At 37.7% G+C, this 21,277-nt stretch overlaps 3 protein-coding genes across 3 annotated transcripts; all 3 read left to right on the forward strand.

Annotated features, from left to right (window-relative positions):
• The first annotated feature begins 10,452 nt into the window (after window positions 1–10,452).
• LOC147800811 (dnaJ homolog subfamily B member 6-like) lies at window positions 10,453–10,935 on the forward strand. Its single transcript, XM_087156446.1, has one exon. The coding sequence runs from the start codon at window positions 10,453–10,455 to the stop codon at window positions 10,933–10,935; it is 483 nt and encodes a 160-aa protein (XP_087012572.1).
• A 7,236-nt stretch (window positions 10,936–18,171) lies between these two features.
• On the forward strand, window positions 18,172–18,711 carry LOC147800812 (uncharacterized). Its single transcript, XM_087156447.1, has one exon. The coding sequence runs from the start codon at window positions 18,172–18,174 to the stop codon at window positions 18,709–18,711; it is 540 nt and encodes a 179-aa protein (XP_087012573.1).
• Window positions 18,712–18,969: 258 nt separating this feature from the next.
• On the forward strand, window positions 18,970–19,455 carry LOC147800813 (uncharacterized). Its single transcript, XM_087156448.1, has one exon. It carries the CDS (start codon window positions 18,970–18,972, stop codon window positions 19,453–19,455), a length of 486 nt encoding a protein of 161 aa, XP_087012574.1.
• Window positions 19,456–21,277: the final 1,822 nt, after the last annotated feature.

Raw genomic sequence — 21,277 nt, forward strand, 5'->3', positions numbered from 1 at the left:
AAGTTGAAAGCTGCTTAGATTCTTTTCATAATGTACTATCGACGATTTGTAAAAGAAATTGCAGAGGGAGCCCACGCACTTCTATCTATTACTACCGAACAATATATACGAATTCTCGACTTTTACGACAGTGATACTTTTATTCTTAAAGGCCAGGCTGCTGTCAATATTTTACGTTTTCACATTCCAGAGGTGGAGCAAATCAAATATGACGAAGACAATGATTTGTACTCTATGAAGGTGTTGGAATGGCCACATCATAAAAAAATGTGTTTGTTTTGTAAAAATCAGAATCCTTGTAAATGGAAATATTTGGATGATAAATACAACGAGCTCTTTGACTATCACATTGACACCTTTTCAATATTTAGTCCAACCGCCGTGCTTGGTGGCGACAAGAGCCACTCGCTTGGGCATGGAAGCGATTAAACGATCAAAGTATTCGTCAGGCAACTCGTGAAACGCTTGCAGAATGTCGTCCCAGAGCTCATCCCGATTTCTGACACCCGTCTTCTTCTTCTCGATGCGCCTGACCAACTCACCCCACACATTTTCCACCGGATTCATGTCGGGTCCCTTGGGAGGCCAATCGTCCATCACTATAATGTTGCGATCCCTCAACCATTGTATAGTCATCCTACTGGTGTGAATGGACGACAAATCTTGCATAAAAATGAAATCATTTTCGCACACGTCATCCTCGATGGAGGGTAGAATCTGCGTCGTGTAATACTGGGCGTTCAACGTCCTTTGCTCAACCCTGTGCAAGCGTCTGAGATGTTTCCCAAAGGCCATCCACACACATATGGTAAAACGCGGGGTACCCACCATCGCTGGATTGGAAGAATGTACCAGATATTTATCATCGTAACGATCACTTCCGTGCTTGGGTCTGTACACTCGCAAGGCTCCGCGGCTCGTGGATCTAAAAATCTTTTCGTCCGAGAAAACAACCCTCTCCCACAGATCCATAGTCCAATTGATGTGACGCAAAGCATAGACGAATCGCATTTGACGATGGTGAGGGGTCAAAAAGGGTTTTCGGGCTGGAATGCGACATTTTAATCCCTTCTCTTTTAAGCGATTGCGAACCGTATCTGCGCTACACGAGGGCACGAGCGCTTTCTGCAAGTCTACGGCCGACAAAAACGGCTCTCTGGTAGAAGTTTCGTACAACGTTTGATCTTGTTGTGGATTTGTGACGCGTGGACGACCTGGCTTGGTGTCGGCTTTTTGACCTCTGCGTTGTATCCAGTAATGCACGGTAGAGGGGGACAATCCCAATTGACGAGCAATTTCTCTCTCTGAAAGATGGTCGTGTTCGTATAAATGCATAATCACATGACGGTACTCCATGCTTGTTTTCCAAACAAAGAGACAAGGAATGATGGAGCAGCAACGCATGTATTGCCCCAAATGCAAAAAATGCACACCGACCGAAACGATTGCCAGAGTCATCGCAAAAAATGCTCGAGCCATGCTGCGAGGAAAGTGTAGCCTTTGCCAAACTACAAAATCGACATTTGAAAAAACAAGACATGACATTTCTTGAAGAAATTCAATCGTATCTATGTCACGAAAAAGTACAGGTGGATCCGACACCACAGCCGTCCCTCGTGTGCAGCGTCTGCCACAATAGAGTCATTCCAGACGTGTACAAATGGATCAACGACCTCTCCCAAAACTCGTTGCTGGAAGGGTGCCGAATGGCTCAACTCTATGCGGAATGGACAGGTGACGTAAATATACCCGTATCCATTTACATTTCAAAGCTGGAGGGTATCCATGACAAGCGAATTGAAGGTCAATCCCTTCGACGCTTGAAAACGTCGGTCGACATTTTAAAAGCGTTGAATGCTCCTTTTACAAACATGACCACTCCGATGGAAGGACCCACGCTAGAAATGCAACATTTCATTTCAGATTACATGAGTGTGTTGGCAGAGAACCCACAAGATTTGAAAACAACTGAGCAAACAGCCCTGAACCATTTACTGCAAAACATGCACACCGTATTAAATTCCAAAGAATTTGAAAATAACCATTTCAATTTTTATTTTGAAAAATTGGTGCCTTACGTGAAAGAATGTCGCACAGATTGGACGCCCCTACCTCCATTCGATACCGACACAAACTTGGCGAATCAACTCTGGAAACAACTGCAGTATTCGCAGCAGATTCGCAAGACGTTTGGGAAATACAGTCTTCCTTTCGACATATTTCACGTCTTGGTGGGTTGTTATGCATGTTGCACAGACATTGGTGTAGTGGCCAATTGGGCACTCGATTTAATCGTAAGAATATGCAATGGAAAATACTTTTGGAAAGAGTTTCAAGAGTGTCCATTGGTAAGCCAATATCGCGCCATCATAACAAAATATTTTTCATTCAGGCGAAACACCCATCGCAATATGGAATTTTACTACTTGGTCAAGAGTATCGAGAGGGGCGACGGTATAGAGTGCCTCTCTGAAAATTTTCTAAAATATGGTCAATTGGAAGCATTTTTTAAAGAAAAGCTTCAAGCAATGCCCGATATGAAGGAGATGGTAAGCAGTCAGCTGTTTCCAGCCACCCTCTTTGAATCGTCGGCGGATCAAATGGCGTTTACTATTGCCTTGGCACATATCGTGAGTAATTTCGATAAAAATACCTGTCAACCAAGGAAAGGTACGTTTGCGAAAGCTAGAAAATTGTCAACTGTTGTCAAGACTCTAATGACATCAGTATCGGATTTTGATGCGCAATATCCTCTTCCATGGACCATGGACACGTTAAAACTATTTATGATGTCTGATTCAAAAATGGAGGAATGTTTGAAAATGCTGGCAGACATTGTGTTTACTCCAGACGAAGATGAAATGGAATCGTAAAAAAAAAAAAAAAAAAAAAAAAAAAAAAAATTTTTTTTTTTTTTTTTTTTTTTTTTTTTTTTTTTTCAAATGCGTATTTAAGCTCGACCTCGTAAGAAATCATCTATTACAGTATTGACAAGTTGACTTGACCCCTCATACGCCTTTTAGAGTATTGACCAGAAACAGATATTTTTCAACACTGTCATTTCGATACGTGAGCCTCACATTACTTCAATCTACTTGAATAAAGTGAATAGATATGGCTCATGCACATTGTTCCGTAGAGGTCTTCTCAGCAAACGCCGACTACCTCCGTGAGCAGTTTAACGACTGCCTCATAAAGACTTTTGACACATTTACATGTGAACTGGCGTCCTTGCAAACTCTCAAGTATAAGCTGCTCGTCAACTTGATGAATGAATGGGGTATAACTCGTCACGAGTTGAATTGCGTGTTTGAGACCCATACACCCGTTCATCCCAGAATAGCGGAGGACATTCTGGATCATGTACGCCACAGAGAAGAGTGGGCATATGTGTTTGCTCAAGACCTTGTGAGAAATGACAAACTTGTAAAAGTCTTGCAAAGCCTCTGCAAAAACAATTATTCAAATTTCGTGAGTGGACTACTGGCGATAGATGGTTATGGATTACACAAGATTTCAAGCAAATCCAAACCCGTTTTTGACATTAAAAAATACCTACACAATTTAAATTATAGTTTTGACGGTACAAAGCACATGTATGACCGAGAACCCGATGATGATCTGAAACATATACACGCAATAGCCATACGAAAAGTTAGAGAAGAGCTAGTCAAGAAAATGAAAGCGATACCTGAAATAAGCAAATTCGTACATCAAGTCATGTACAGGCTCATTAAAGATACTGTTGAAGTGGATATTCCGGATGCTCGTATCGAGCCATATTTACCAGAAAAGGTTATGAAAAGTTGCTTAAAAGTGTACAAAGAGTATATGTCAAAGGAGCGGCTGGAAGAGTATTTGAGAAAGTATTTGAAGCTTTGCAAACCAGAGGCGAAGAATGAGGATGAAAACAAAACTGATGATGAAAGCGAAATTGAAGAAGAAAATGATAATGGTCCCGAGGTCGTAGAAGAAATGGAATCCTAAAAAAAAAAAAAAAAAAAAAAAAAAAAAAAAAAAAAAAAAAAAAAAAAAAAAAAAATTTTTTTTTTTTTTTTTTTTTTTTTTTTTTTTTTTTTTTTTTTTTTTTTTTAAACTTGTGATTTAAATTTACTTCTCTCACCCGCAGTTATAGCGTATGCAATCAAGATGTCTGCGAGCAAGTCGTCTGTGAAATTTAGCTCAAACACAAATAGCTCTTATTATTATAAAAAGATTGAACCAGAATGTACTGAAGATTATCTGCGAGAGGCTCAGGATCGAAAGCGGGGAGAGGATCAATCCAAAATGACCCTCACTCAAATGGACAAGGCTATTCATTTGTTTCAATCGTGTCGTGACAATGACACTACAATCATTTTTGGAAATTTGGGAAGACATCCATTGATGTTGAATTACTTTTTGGATTTGGCGTTTTCTGCTTCAGACGCGATTGGTGTACTCTCTCCTTGGGACAAAGAATGTGATTATAGCGTTCACGAACCCGTTCCCGATTTGGATTTTCTGCTTGTTGTGGAACCCTATTTTGGAAAATATGTTCAAAAGCCTCCAAATGTGAAACACGTGATTGTTTTAACGAGTCATCTGATTGTGTGGTTTCCAGAAACCTTTTCTCGAGTGGAGCAATTGCATGTGGGATCACTATACAGCGATATTTGCATTAAAAACTCCAAGACACTCACGAATCATGCTAAGGTCACTCCATTGCCATATATGGATGGAAGAGTAAATCAAGCACCCGTCAAGAAAGATATTCACTTGGATGTAACAAAGTCAAAATGTGCTCACGATGCCTTTCTGAGACTGCTCACGGGAGGAGAACTTTTTCGTCATAGAAGCATTGCGGTAGCCATCTTACCACAACACGAGAGAACCATACAACATTACATTATAAATACCCTACGATTTGCTGAAAAGTATAAAATTGCCGTTAAAAACGATTATTTTAAAATTTTTCAAGACACACAACCCGCGGTGTACATTGAAAAACCACAATAATGGTATGTCTTGTATGCGGAGATGCTTTATGGCCAAGAAGTGAGGTGTGGTTATTGGATTGCGAACACGAATTTCATAAACGTTGTCTGGTACACTATAGATCATGTCCGTTGTGCAACACTCGATTCAGCCACCTCGATTCAAACTGCTTAAGATATTTTCCCAGGCCAAGAATACGTCGACCCCGTTGCGACTCTGGTTACGAGTCTAATTAGGATAATGTCCACCACGTTGGGTTTGACAAAGACTGTGATAGGTTTCAAAATCTTTTGAAAACGAAGATGCATTGGAATTATGTATCAATTCTTGTACGCCATCCAGTTTTAAAAAAATACCAGATATCCAATCGAGAGAATACATATGGTCCTGACTCATCAACTGCCGGACGGCCTCATGGGGAATACCATGTCCCAAACACCATGCAATGGAATTTGCAAAGTAATATAGTGTATTGTCATCGTCTCTCACAACAATCATCTCATATATACGTTCATTATGTGACGATGGTATATACGCATGTACCCAACTATGCTTAGTCATGTTCTTGATTTAAAAAAAAAAAAAAAAAAAAAAAAAAAAAAAAAAAAAAAAATTTTTTTTTTTTTTTTTTTTTTTTTTTTTTTTTTTTTTTTTTTTTTTTTTTTTTTTAAGAAGTATTAAAGTTGCCTGTCGAGTCTCTAAACTCATCAGAATTTTTTGAGGCTGTCACGACTTGTGAATATTGTTACCTTTTGTATATTAGTTATAAATCGTCGACTATGATCAACCATACATCTATTGACCTCTGTGCTGAATTTGCTTGGATACAGTATGGCCACGGCAGAAGATTACCTCTTGAAATATCCATTGCAAAGACATTTGATCCTGATCACGTGTATATTCTACAAATGATTTTACCGAATAATTTGATGGTTTCAATGACAGATTTAATACGCAACAAAAGTGCCACTAAATGCAAGCAGCGATTTCATCGGCAATGCAAAAATGTTGTGAATGAGGTTCAGCCAATCATTTATAAAATGTATGTGTGGAATTGGAGATTAGTCTTAAATCATGTCTTAATAGATGTATTGTTTGCAAACAAACAACGCGTGGGAGTCAGGTCAGAAAAGCAAAAAATGTTTTTTAACATGGTGTGTGGTTTACCAAACGTAACACGTATTACAAATAAGCTTAAACTGGAACGAATTTATACTTGCAAACATAAACATCACAAGCTATTTGACTTTCCATGCACGGCAACAGAGGCTCGTACAATGGCTGTTGAACAATTTTGGAATCAAGAAATAATAAAACTTAAGGATTATTTCAGACAAAAAAGATGTGTGTGTCAAATCCCATCGGTATCGTACCAGACGGTCTAAGCATACGACTGAATACGAATACGACTACGCATATGGAGCACTTATAACTTGCAAGTGTTGTGTAATGAATTATTTAGAAAATCTATAAAAAAAAAAAAAAAAAAAAAAAAAAAAAAAAAAAAAAATTTTTTTTTTTTTTTTTTTTTTTTTTTTTTTTTTTTTTTTTTTTTTTTTTTTTTTTTTTTTTTTTTTTTTTACTTAAACTATTGAACCTCAAGCTTTTCAAAATCTTGTAGACATGGCTTTCGTTCACGTACCCTACCATTCGCCTCAGGAATTGATGGCAAAATTTCAATGTTTGAATTTGATACGAGACGCTGCTCTTCCTGGTGCCACACATCGAGCACCCAATTTTGTAATGGTGGATCCTAAAAATTATTATGGTACCTATGGAGGACTCATTTACGACAGTGTATTGGAAAAAATATCATTTAAAAACCAAATGTTGTTATCAAACTATGCTTTCAAGGATTCCATTGGATACGATTTATCCATTATATGGTGGAATATTCTAAATCCTGAAGTATTAGGGAGTGTCGATGCTCTAGTGGCTCCTGACGGACGAAAAGCAGTGACACCACACCTTTATAATCAGATGCAGATTAACAAGATACGAGCCACCCAACCTCCAAAAAGTAGTTATTATGGAAATAGAGCCTGGCGCATAAATGATACGTCTTCATTAAATTCTGATTCTGAATAATTTGCATTTTCAAGGGTTCGATAGCGATCGAGTTTGCTTTCCGTTACTTTGTTGTGTATGTTGTACCACAGTTTACGTTGTTCAGTTTTCTCATCCATCAATTGAGGTTTCAATTCTTGGACGATATGCTTCAAATGCGCCATACATATTCCACACCGCAACATTCGATACATGGATTCTGCAATCTGCTCACGCCACATGTTTTTAGCTAATGCGACGTCGGCTGAATCATCGGGTCTACCGTCCATAGCTTCTGCCATCCAGTGCAATAATCGCCAAAAGGACGATCCAAATTGACCAATGGTGAGAAAATTCAGTTTTGGAAAGAGTTGTTCAGCAGGTGTTATGGGTGCTGGGATCTGACACTGATCATTTAAAAACTCTCGAAGGGCCGATGCTTTGCCCTCCAATAAATCCATCATCAACGTTTCCAATTTGTTGAGCAGTAAATCTGAATTCCATTGAACATTGTACATCAAGGTTAAAACTATAAAAATGTTTTCTCTCAAAATATTTTTCCAAGCCATGATGGCCAATTGGGACTCTGGTTTGGTGAACGTACGAATGTACATTTCTTCTTTCACAATCATGGTCAATCGCAATAAATAGGTCGCGACGACCTGATGTAATCGCTCTGGGGGTGTGGCTTGCCGAAATTTAACAGTAAATTCAGAAACGTCCCAAGGAACCACAAAAGATTCCTCTTCTGTAACGAGTCGCAACGTCCGATGTAAAAATGGATCAGTTTCCTGCAAGGCAACCTGGTTTAGTTTGGTTTTATCAATGTGTCCCCGATACGCATTCTTAAGATGGAGAAACGTGTCATGCTTCATACTGATAATATTCTTGCTTATCGCGATTCAAAGGATGGAAGCCAGGCAACGAGAAAAAATAAGAAGGGTCAACATGTGTTATGTGATCAATTGTGAGAATTGTGGCTCAAGGATAGGTACTTGGGAATGCGATAGACCTTATACTTGTTACACGACGATACATCGTCAAGGATTATGTCAAAAGTGTACCAGACGAGCGCGGGGATGAATGAAAATGAAACGCAACAACGTTAACAGAAATCTGTAGAGTACAACGTTTGGTCAACTTTAGAATTTCTTGAAGCTCTCAACCTTGGACACTATTTACTCAAGCTCAAACGTCAGTAGCAAAGTTAAAAAAAAAAAAAAAAAAAAAAAAAAAAAAAAAAAAAAAAAAAAAAAAAAAAAAAAAAAAAAAAAATAAAAAAAAAAATAAAAAAAAAAAAAAAAAAAAAAAATAAAAATTTTTTTTTTTTTTTTTTTTTTTTTTTTTTTTTTTTTTTTTTTTTTTTATGTTGTCTTTAAATGTTGCAGTGAGTCGATGGCCATTACCATTACAACTTGCTAAACAGTGTGCTGAATATATTCTTGAATCCATGGAAGGAATCAATTTTTCTAGTTTGGAGAGGGATCGTTTTTTGAACCTTTGCAATGGAATGTTTAAACCATTTGATATGAATAAACCTTTGATTGTTGATGGACATAAATGTCAATGCAACAAGCTTGTCAGATTCTTTGGATATTTTGCCAATGGTTCTTACGAAAAAAGTGTGTTTAAATACGTATGGTCTGCTGCTACGCTACCGCTACCCTTCTTATCGCCATTAGCGTTCACGTGTGAAGTATCAGAAATTCTGTTCAACGGAGTTTTCAACACATCTTCAAAGATATTTTTTTGCTCAACTATAAAGTGTTTCCTGCCTATGATTTACCTGTTGGTTGGATTTCATCGTCCAATTTGTCTTTTGAAAAACTTTTTGCCATCGTGCTTTTGGTGTGGGAAATTGAAAATGAATATGGATCAAATCATTCGAGATCAAGTGGAAGTTATCGAGAAGAGCGACGACCCCCCTATCGATAGGGACACAATAGACTGTGACGCTCAAAGTAGGGATCAAGTCGAAACATTTCAAGAAAGTGACGACCCATCTATTGATCAAGATTCTCTAGAAAGCGGTGATTGGAATGTGGATCGAGGGGAAACCTCCCAGGAAAACGACAATCGACAAAATGATCAAGAACGGTTAGAAACTGGCGATCGACACATGGATCAGGTTGAACAGGTTGAAACCATCCGGGAAAGGAACAATCAACAAAATGATGAACGCATGGATCAAGTTGAATCCTCCCAAGAAAGTGACGAAAATGAAATGGGTCCAGATGAAATCTTCCTGAATCAGAATAACCAGATGACATCGCCTTTGAATCTAAAAAAAATTGTAGATCTTTTAATGTGTGAAATTAGAATTTTGCAAGCAGACGTTTGGTTGGGAAAGACACCCACACAAATCAAAGAACGTTGGAGAGTAACCTTGAAAAAAAATCAAACCATTCATTGAATCATTGAAGCGTAAAAAAAAAAAAAAAAAAAAAAAAAAAAAAAAAAAAAAAAAAAAAATTTTTTTTTTTTTTTTTTTTTTTTTTTTTTTTTTTTTTTTTTTTTTTTTTTTTTTTTTTTTTTTGACATTGCAGTTTAAAGCCAGGCGTTGAGTTTTGATGATCTCACACTCTTATTGGATCAACGACAGCAGAGGATTGTCAGCTGCAAAAAGTAATTTAACAATGATGGCCCTAAAGCACACGCCTTGTGAATCGGATGAGAAGCCTCCTGCTGCTTCGTGGAAGTTGTTGGCATGTTCTTATATACCAGACTCTGACAAGTCATGGACATCTCGGATTGTAGACCGATTCCTTTACAGGTTTGAATTTTCCGATGAAAAATTGTACCAAAACCTAAAAGATATAGCTGATGAGTACATCAAGACAGAATACACAGCATTTGAGCCGATGTCATTGATAACCGACATACCATTGAACACCGACATGTGTGAATGGAGCGATTCAGAAATCAATTTCCAAATACTTATGATAGCTATATCAATGCTTAAGCGAGACCAACCAATACAAATTACTCATATATTTGTATTTCTGCACATTGTTCGTTTGTCATTAGTAAATCGATACTGTTGCGATGTAGGGCCCTTTGATTGCGCTCGAAAGTTTTCAGACAGGTGTGAGCGATTCATTTCATACATGTTTGATGATTGTATTGAAAAGCGTGGTGGATGGAAGCGTATCCTCGACAACATACAAAACATGTTATTAAGAAACAAATTGGATTCTTTAAACGTGAAAGACGCCAGTGAATCACTCGAAGAGACAAATACTACACAGAATACAAGTTAAGCTTTCAAAAAAAAAAAAAAAAAAAAAAAAAAAAAAAAAAAAAAAAAAAAAAAAAAAAAAAATTTTTTTTTTTTTTTTTTTTTTTTTTTTTTTTTTTTTTTTTTTTTTACTTCTTTAAATCTATGCGTCAAGTATCCTTGCTTAAATAAATTTTTTTTCAATGGAAAGAATGGTTGACTATTATGCTACGTTAGAATTATCAAAATCCGCCACTACTCAAGAAGTTAAACAGGCATACAAAAAACTTGCTCTAAAATGGCACCCTGATAAAAATTTAGATGAAAATGAAGAAGCTGAGAGAAAGTTTAAAGAAATCAATGAGGCCTATGAAGTATTGTCTGATGAAGAAAAACGTAAAATATACGATAAATATGGTAAAGATGCCGATGCGGGCCACAATCTTATTTTTTCCCCATTTTCATTCCAAAATCGAGACGATTTGTTGAAACAGTTTTTTGATGAATTTCAAAGAAATCGTTCATTTTCCATGTTTGAAAATGCGCCTGGATCACGAAGTATTAGAAATATAAGTAATTTTATAAATGGGATGAAAATTGAAACTACAATAGTTTTGGTCGACGGAGTAGAAACGGTGACTGTTTATGAAAATGGTATTCTGAAATCAAAAACCACTAACGGCTTAGTGCTATGAGTAAACATATTATCCCTAGATTGGAAGAAAAAAAAAAAAAAAAAAAAAAAAAAAAAAAAAAAAAAAAAAAAAAAAAAAAAAATTTTTTTTTTTTTTTTTTTTTTTTTTTTTTTTTTTTTTTTTTAATGTTATATAATCTTTGGGACAGACTAAACTTATACCAATGCCGTTCATGACTGCAAGCATCCGTGTGCATTCACCTCAGCTGGTTTGGAACAAGCATTTATTATCTCATTACCTAGGAAGTTTTTTCAAGCTACACCATCCAAATATTTATCAATTTAAAATATTCCCTGTGAGATATTGGGAATATCAAGGCTCTTTTATCAAGTGTCACATTCTCATTTTGTACAATTATGGATTTGTACGTGCAAGAACCTACCAGCCCCTTCTTAAAAAACTCAAACGACGAAGGACTCGTTACAGTGAAAACAGACAACGTGCCCCCGCACTGCCCTCACATTGAAAAAGGTTTACGCTGCGCCTGCACTTCAAAGGACGGAATCGTTGTCAGTGAGCAAAGCATCATAATCAACAATGACGCCCACTTATTGTGCGCATTTCCTTGTTACGCCTTGCCAAGCCATTGCACTCTGGAAGAGGAAAAGACGATCGTGACATGGTTGACTCGAGAGAAATTTCACAATTTTGGTCATCATTGTAAACGAATAGGAGGTCAAAAGAGAAAATTTGAAAGGTTTTTAATGCCCAATACCGTATTTTTGAAAAAGTCAAACGTTTCTTGTGAAAAGTGTTCCACATTTACATTAAGAGGTGAACCCGTGTTTTTCTTGAGTAAAAACGTTTTATCGGCTCAAAACAAGGGTCCCACGTTGGAAAGCGTTTTGTGTCCAGATGCATCGGCCCAGTAAATATGAATTGCAACATGCTGTTTTGTACGCAACAGAAAACACTCGCTTGTACATGATGGAAAAGTACCGAAAACGATATCCTCTTTTGTTTCAACACGCTGAAATACATACTCGCCCCGCCACACGTCAAGATTATTATATACCCGATTCATTGACTCTGAAATGTATTGTGGTGGAAAAAACTGCCTTTACCGAAAAGGGCTGTGCGCAATTGGGTTGTTTTCCATACAAATCAGATGGAATACCCTGTGAAAAAACAGATCCTGTCCAGTGGATTCCCATCGGAAGCAATCATCTCTCCTTGGCGTGCCAGCCCAGTTGTTGGCGATCCTCTTCGACCGTCGATTCCGAATGGATCAACGACCAATGTATGGTGGTCAATCCTTTGAAGAAACTGCTCGCCATATTTCCTGAAAAGGCATTTGGATTAGAGTCAAAGCATACTTTACACGAAGGGTTGGATTGGAAAAAGGGAAACATGTACTTGAATAAAGATTACTGCGCCGCCTATGGTTTGGAATTTGATGGAAACGACTGCTATTCTCCAACTGGGCAAACCATTTTGGAATTTCTCGTGGGAAAAACAGTGTATCGAGCCATTAAAACGTCCACCATAACACCTCCCAAAAAGACATTGCCCACCCTTCCAAAAGACATTGAATTTCCAAATGTGCCGGACGTGACAGACATTACACAGGCAGCGGCTGACGGATCAGAGATTGCCAAAGACATTGCCAAAGAAGTGGCGTTTGATTTTGGATTGGACATTACCGTCTATGCCGTGGAAAAGATTTTGCGCAAAAAAGCACCGAAACTCATTGCAAAAGCAGCCAGTAGCATTCCCATTAAGTCTGCCCTCACGCAAGTGGTCTTGAACCAAACAGTGTCTCTGTCTGTCCGAACATTAGCCACGTTTGGAAAATTGTTGGGTGGTATAAGCAACGTTTTCGCCATATTCAGTATTTTTTCTCTCGTATTGGATGTCATTGATCCTTACAATTATGATTCGGTATTGACGGCAGACATGTTGACCAAGATCAACAAGCGATTGGATTTTTTGTATTTCAAGAAGGAAAATGAAGCAACGCGCCTCATTACACCTGAAGTGGTGTGGGATACAATATGGGTCGAGGAAGACGAATCGGATCGTTATGAATTTATGTCTGAAAAAATTTCAGAATATTTGATGGCTCTGCGTAAAAACACAATAAAATCTGCGCCGTTAAAGGAAAAACAATATTTAAACTGGAGCTTACATGGCGCTTTTGCATTCATGTTGATTGTTTTTGCATTGCTATGGATTGAATGGATACACGTATGGGCAGTGTGTTTATTTTTTGCGCTGTTTTACTTTACATGAGAATTACTTTACATTTACTTTACACTACATTGTAATTCTGGAAGCCCTCCACTCGCAACTTTCGAATTTCCTGGAACTCACAACTTTCAAATATTTAAACATTTCCTAAAGCCCTCGACCTTAGACAATATTGGCTTGACCTAAAAAAAAAAAAAAAAAAAAAAAAAAAAAAAAAAAAAAAAAAAAAAAAAAAAAAAAAAATTTTTTTTTTTTTTTTTTTTTTTTTTTTTTTTTTTTTTTTTTTACTTTGTAGTTTAAAGCCAGGCGTTGAGTTTTGATAATCTCAGACTCGTCAGAATTTCTGGAAGCTCTCCACTCGCCACTTTAGAATTTCTTGAAACTCGCAACTTTAGAAGCGAGTCACTTATACATGGAATCAACTGTGTGGTAGCCATCTATGTACAGTGGGTCGCTTCCTTATCGTAATGAGTGTTTTACGTGGTTTGGTATCTCTTTTTGTGGGATGCGTTCTCGAACAATGGCTCAACAAGTAACGACACGATTTATTTGGAAGACGTTTCTGCTTAAAATTTCCATCCTCATTCTTAAAAGTTATCCGATGTGGCTTGTAATCATACACCAATTCTGAATGGTCTTTTCCCCATTTCAAAAAGCGTGAGTCCATTGGACCCGTTGCGGACCGATCACTCGCAGCCGAACTCACAGATTGACTTCTGGCACGACTCGCGCATGGAGACGAAGAGCGGGAAGATGCTGCGGAAGAACTTGGGGATGCCGATCCACTGGAACAACCTTTATAAGAAACAATGCTGCAATTATCCGTCTTTTTCTTGTTTTTGGATCCTTTCGGACGTCCCCGTTTTCCAGGTTTCTTGGGAGGTTTTTTCTTGCCTGAGCCTTTTGGACGTCCTCTCTTCCCAGGTATCTTGGGAGGTTTAGCCTTGCCCGACCCTTTCGGGCGACCACGCTTACCCTTCGGTTTGCATGGACTCGGTGGAGGTGTAGGTGGGGCTAACGCTATGATTGGACTCATGTAATCGCTCAAAGAAGCGTCGCTGTCTGATGAGTCGGTTTCGTTTATTTTTACCATGTTTTCTTTTCACTTATTTTAATCGATAAATGCTACCCACCCAGTATTCTAGATTGTGCATGCTCGCAGCTTTGCAAACATCCTCTGGGTTTGAAAGAGCTAAATATTCCACCCCCATAAAGGAGGCGGTCGGTACGTTAAATTCCTTGTCAACACTACCCGATTTATAGAACGGTAACAGACCCAAGATATTTTGTAAATCCGTAACGTTTCCATGCTTAAATGTTTTGCAATAGAGCAAATTCAAACAATTTTGCACGACCTGTTCGAACGCTCTCACGCCTTGGCGCGGAGGAAAAGCAATGAGCCACCTTTGAACCATTGATTTGCTTTGAAGCATGTAATCAAATGCATCCCAAAAAGCCAAATACATGGTGAGAGGTTCAGTGTATCGAGTCAAATCAATCAAAACGTACGATTCCGAAGCTAATGCCTGTTGCGTTTTTCCTCGAATGATGAAGGAATGGACGGCATTGGGTTGAACCTGTTCAATGGTTTTTGTTTGGATGGATTTGTCTTGCAGCTTCAACAACTCTTGGGTGTGTCGAATCATCAGGGGAGGCGGCGACTCACCGTGAAAGAAACACACGTGGGTCCAAACGGTCTCGAGATTTCGTGAACAGTTGAAATGGCTTGTAAACACTACCAAACGAGACGCTTTGGGCGGTTTCTCCAATATTTGATCGGGTACAGGCTCCAAGATGACCATTAAATCACAAAAGGTATCTAAACCCTGATTGGGTGTAATGACGCGAATACGACCGTCTGGAGAGGACGGGCAATCGTAATAGGCAGACTGTATCGCTACATGTAGCTGAGGATCTAAATTCAGAGCGTCAAATACTTTTTGGGGGTATCGACCCAAGTTTCCAAACACAACCACATGGTCATGTCTTAAAATAAATCGAAATAAATCTTTTAATGTATCCATCATTCCTTTCTTTATAATAAGGATAGTAAACAACTATTTTTTTAATTACTTTAAACTACTATGTTAAAAAAAAAAAAAAAAAAAAAAAAAAAAAAAAAAAAAAAAAAAAAAAAAAAAAAAAATTTTTTTTTTTTTTTTTTTTTTTTTTTTTTTTTTTTTTTTTTTTTTTTTAATGTTTAAAAGAGTTGATACTTTACACTCTATTCATTTTCTTCCTGAAGCGTGACACATTTAAATCACAAGCCTCGTTTGCCTGGAGCCATCTGCCAGATTCCACCGCACAGTCCAAGTGCTACGATATACATTGCAGCCTGTAGAAACACAAATGGTTTTTGGTCACTCACAAATACCGAGGCCGTTTTTGTTTCCTCCTGGTACGTCGAGTACATTAGATATCCAAAACACGCCAGTCCAGCAAAGATTACAATAATCAACACCAGCAGCAATATTGTTCTGAGGTCCATACTTTATTATCCCATGACGAGTAGCAATCCCAGCAAAACCATACACGCCAAATTTCCAACTGCTGGGTAATAGAAACCAGAAGAATTTGCATTCCAAAATTCTTGGGCCTCTACGCCTTTCTCTTTCATGACTTTACTTTGATCTATGACAAATTTCTTGGCGCTGGATATTTGGTACATGACGTATACTTGAACTACAACCGTTATAAACAACAGTCCCAACACCGTTACCAAGATTATATTTCGGAGGCCAAATTTCATCTTGTTTTACAAAAAAACAAACAAGATATGGCTGTACATGGTCTCGTTCATACCGTAGGTGTGCTGCTCGGTCAACGATACGCACCTCTTGAACTATCATTTGTGGATGTAACTGGATACGAGAAGCATTTTCACATCAATTGTCCAATGTCTTATGCCTATTTGAAATCCATGTATCCTCACAACTATCCAGATGCCATCGTGACCCCTGATCAAGCCACCCCCTATTCAGAAGTGCTTCAGTTTTTATACGAGCGTTATCGTTTTTTGGAAAAAATGATACCTGAGGTCGTGTTTGGTTGCAAGGGACTGACTTATCAAATGAACGTCTTGCGAGATGCCGAGATACCCAGAATTTTGAATATAGATACCTTGGATGTACCTTCTTTGACAAAATTATCCGCCCAATACGCTGTAAATATACTCTGTCCTTTCCACAAGCACATTAGTAAGTGCTCTCACGTGGCCCTCATATTAATCCTGCGGTATATGTTGCAGCAAAATCTTGTTTTGCTTCTCGGCCAAGAGGAGCTTTTCGGACAAGTGAAAAGTGTCGATGACGGAACTCGTGTCGAGGGGAACGTTGGAACACGATTGCCACAAGTCATCCAGTCGAGCATAGGAGAGTAAACGTTGAAACACATCAATGACCCGTGGCGGTGGTGAGAGCAATGTCACTTCTGAAATGGAGTCGTGCACCACAGAAACGTTTTGTAAAAATTCAAACGCTTTGGAATGGTTCGAGTCCAAACAGGATGGATAATTTCCATCTAAAAATTGATTCAATGCTCTCAACACCAATTGTTGAATGGATTGGGAGAGTGCGTGGTCGGGTCGCAATTTCATAAAGCTTTCCAACGTGTTTTCCGATTGCCAATGCACGGCATTCACATATTCGTGGGACGGAACGATAAACGTGGAAAATGGATTCAAACGCTCGCCACGAGTTTCGCAAGTGAGTTGATACAACCGTTCGTTGCGTTTCAAGTCCAGATCCCGGGCTGCGGGCAAGGGTTGCAACTCTTGTGGAAGTCGGTTGCGAGATAAGTACTGTTGAACCAAATTTCCCCAAAATTCAGCAGATTCAAAGTGAAAGGGTCCCGAAGAACCTTCAAGAATGGCTTTGAGATTTAAATTGTCGTCTTTTACAGTATTTTGGCGAGGGCGAGACAAGAGACACATCAAATGATTAAAAAACGAGGTGACGGCCCTAGTACGAAACACTGGCAAAGCATCCGGATTCTTTTCGAGTGAATCCAGTAACAGATCTAAATCACCTTGTATTTGATAACGATAGTTTGTGAGCCCACCCCGATGAAGCATGTCTTCCCAATAAATTCCATCCTCTTCCAATAGAAAGATTAATTCGGCGAGTTCACAGGGTGGAGGGATTTCTTTTCCATGGTTGCATCCAAACAAGAGTTGTTTAAACCAATTTATCAACGAGGAATGTGACATCTTGATTCCAACGATGCAAATTCCAATGAAATGGATGAGCGCGAGCCGTGTAATATTCAAGAAAATTGCGCGCCATTAAGCAATGGAATGTATACATGGCGAAAAATAACATTATATATAGAATCAACATGATTTCAGATTCTTGGTTCACCAAATTGTTATTTCATTAAAAAAAAAAAAAAAAAAAAAAAAAAAAAAAAAAAAAAAAAAATTTTTTTTTTTTTTTTTTTTTTTTTTTTTTTTTTTTTTTTTTTTTTTTTTTTTAATAAGTTTGTTTAAAAGCAGCCGTTGAGCTTTGTCGATTCAAAACTCCCGTCACACATACATTGAAACATGGCTCATTTAGATTTAGAAGCAGCAGTAATGCCAACAACGTCTGATGAATTGTCACCCGGAGTTGATTTGTATTCTCCAATGGATATCGATATTGAGCGGACAAGCAACCTTACCGAATCGGACAAGCAACCTTATATGGAAGATTTTGATTCAGTTCTCAATCAAGTTCTGAATGATTTCGCTGAAGATAATCAAATTTTGTATAATGGAGTAGATTATATCAGCCTAGACAAGACTCACTCCATGATATCAGATACAGATACTCAGAATTTTTCTGGAGTTCTTAATGAGGAATCTCAAATCTCAAAGCAAACGTAAAAAAAAAAAAAAAAAAAAAAAAAAAAAAAAAAAAAAAAAAAAAAAAAAAATTTTTTTTTTTTTTTTTTTTTTTTTTTTTTTTTTTTTTTTTTTTTTTTTTTTTTTTTTTTTTTTTTGCGTTGTGGTTAAAGGCTGAGCGCTGAGTCTTACTGGGTTCACAACTCCAATCACATATGCATTGAAACATGGCTCATTTAGATTTGGAATTTTTCTTGTTGACTGAATCAGCTATAATGCCAACAACGTCTGACGAATCGTCCCCCGGAGTTGATTTGTATTCTCCGGTGGATGTCGATATTGAGACAGGTGAGCAAGTAATTATTGATACTGGTGTGATTTTTACCATACTCGATTCAAAAATTGGATTATTGAAGGATAAGCGATCTGTGGTGACCAAACGAAAATTAAAAGTAGATAGTGGCGTTATTGATACTGCATACAGAGGAAGCGTTAAAGTTGCACTGCGAAATGTCGGGGATGAATCAGCGCATATCAAAACTGGCGAACCCATTGCGCAAATGATTTTACTTTTTTGTCAAAGACCAATCTTACAAAGAGTAAAAAGGATTTCTACCGAAACAGAACGAGGTATGAATGGATTCGGCTATCATTATGAGAAATCGGGCAAACAACCTTATATGGAAGATTTTGCTTCTCATTTCGAAGGAAATTATCAAAATTTGCATAATGGAGTAGATTATATTAGTCTAGACAAGATTCAATGATATCAGCTCCTCAGAATTTTTGGGGAGTTTTTAAGAATTTAGATACTGCCTTTTAAGCCAAGTCAATGTTAAAAAAAAAAAAAAAAAAAAAAAAAAAAAAAAAAAAAAAAAAAAAAAAAAAAAAAAAAAAAAAATTTTTTTTTTTTTTTTTTTTTTTTTTTTTTTTTTTTTTTTTTCAACCTTTCTTTAAAAGCAGCAGCTGAGTTTTTCCAAATCATAAACTCCTACAACTTTTCCAAATCACACATAGATTAGAACATGGCTCATTTAAATTTAGATTTCCTCTTGCTGAATGAATCAGCAGTATTGCCAACAACGTCTGATGAATTGTCACCCGGTGTTGATTTGTATTCTCCAATGGATGCCGATATTGAACCAGGTCAACAAGTAATTATTGATACGTTTGTGGTTTTTTCTCTACCCAATTTCAAAATTGGATTGTTGAAGGATAAGTCATCTGTGGTGACCAAACGAAAATTGAAAGTGGATGCTGGTGTTATTGATACTGGATATAGAGGAAGCGTTAAAGTTGTTTTGCGAAATGTTGGTAATGAATCGGCGCACATCAAAACTGGCGAACCCATTGCACAAATGATTTTATTGTGTAGCGAAAGACCAAACCTACGAAGAGTGATGATGATATCTACCAAAGGATTTAAAACGGATTCAAATACATTTGTTTTTCAACACGAAAAATATAACGAGCAAGAATTGCTAGACGAGATGGATGAATATGGAAATTAGCTAGGACATTGTAAACATTATACAACACTTGCTCTCGCTCTAAGTCAGGAAATTGTAAAAAAAAAAAAAAAAAAAAAAAAAAAAAAAAAAAAAAAAAAAAAATTTTTTTTTTTTTTTTTTTTTTTTTTTTTTTTTTTTTTTTTTTTTTTTTTTTTTTTTGAGGTTGTGCTTTAAAAGCGAGCCTCTCGCAAATATTTGTTTTTGTATGATGGGTATCAACAACTTTTGTGCGTTAATCAACAAGCTGCACGAACCTGATCAAGAGCCACCCACTCAACCAAAGTATTTCGATTCCATTTTATATGATGTTCAATCCCTATTACATGTGGCCATCTCGATGGCCTTGGAGACTGATGAAGAAAAATTATTTAAAGAAATGTGTCGTTTAGCGTGGCACAAATTGGTCACGCATTTAAATGAATTTCTGTATTATGGCTCTACAGACAAAATTACGTTGATACTTTCGTTTGATGGAGATGGCGTACCCATGAAATGGCCCACTCAACGTGCACGGAGAACCAGAAAGGATAACCATTCAATCGCTAGCGGAAAAGCCAAATACCGAGCCGCCTTGTTTGGAACCAACAAAATCTCTCTACAAATTCAGGATTTCTTCAAAGAGCGTTTGAAACACTTTGAGTTTTTCAAAGCGCGTGAGCTTCACGTCGTCCTCAGTGGATGCAACGTTCCCGGCGAGGGAGAGCATAAATTGTTTCACATGGCCGAAGCGCTACACTGCAAAAATCCAATCGTTGCGAGCGAAGACCAAGATGTATTTGTCATTGCTTTAATGCGTTTGAATCGCTACGAAACGATTCAAATTTATCGGTATGGTAAATACTACCCCTTCACACAACTCGTTCATGAATGGTTACCCTACTCTCCAAAACAGCTGGAAACGTGCTCTTTTTTGTTTGGAAATGATTTTATCCCCGCTCTGGTGGGCATTACTCCCATCAACGCACCTTATATAACGCAGGCTTTGATTTCCGACGAGGAACAGGATCCACCCTTTGCAATAGCTAGTTTTATTGAAAAAATGAAAAAATATTTACGTTATCGGGAGGTGACGCACGGAGATTCAGATTTGATTGATTCGTTTTGGGTGACCTTTTTCTGGTTAAAGGATTATTACACAAAACACACATTTCCTCAAAAGTACATTCAAAATACAATTTTTGACAATTTTGATCGCAATCGTCTGTTGACGGCACTATCGACACCCCGATATTCTCTAGAGTCTTTTGAGCGAGCGCAAACACTCTACCAAAACACCGTCACAGTTCCAGCCTGCTACAAAGAAGCGGAGCGGGCCGTATTTACGAACGAGGTGGATTTCTTGCAAGGTCTATGGACCCAACCTAACCATAGGTCGTGCATTTCCTTGCGGTTGAAAAAGTCCTCTACGAACGTGTAGGTGGATTCGACAGCACCAAGCGATAAGGAGTGCGTTTCGCGACAGTCAAGAATACATTGACCAGAATCCAACCCAATACCAATCCGAAAATCCAAAGCCATTGCTTCTTAAGAAACATGGGTCGAAAAGAACCAAATATACCGTCAGCAGCCTCCTTGTATTGCAAACGACGATCCAATTGAATTAAATCCATCACTGGCTCTGGAGCCATCACGACGTGAGAATTGTCATCAAAGACAATCATGCTCTGCTTCCAATCCACATTTTGCAACCATTTCGCTTCGAAACGTTCGGCATGGGGATACTGTTTGTAAACGGGCAAGGATTGAACGTGGGACAGCAACTGTGCTGTGAAAATGACATTTTTTGGAAAGGTTAAAATCATTCGAGACCGGTAAAAGGTGT

Source organism: Parasteatoda tepidariorum, unplaced genomic scaffold (assembly GCF_982258835.1).
Source record: "Parasteatoda tepidariorum strain Cologne lab strain unplaced genomic scaffold, Ptep-v5.0 scaffold_78, whole genome shotgun sequence".
NCBI lineage: Eukaryota > Metazoa > Arthropoda > Arachnida > Araneae > Theridiidae > Parasteatoda > Parasteatoda tepidariorum.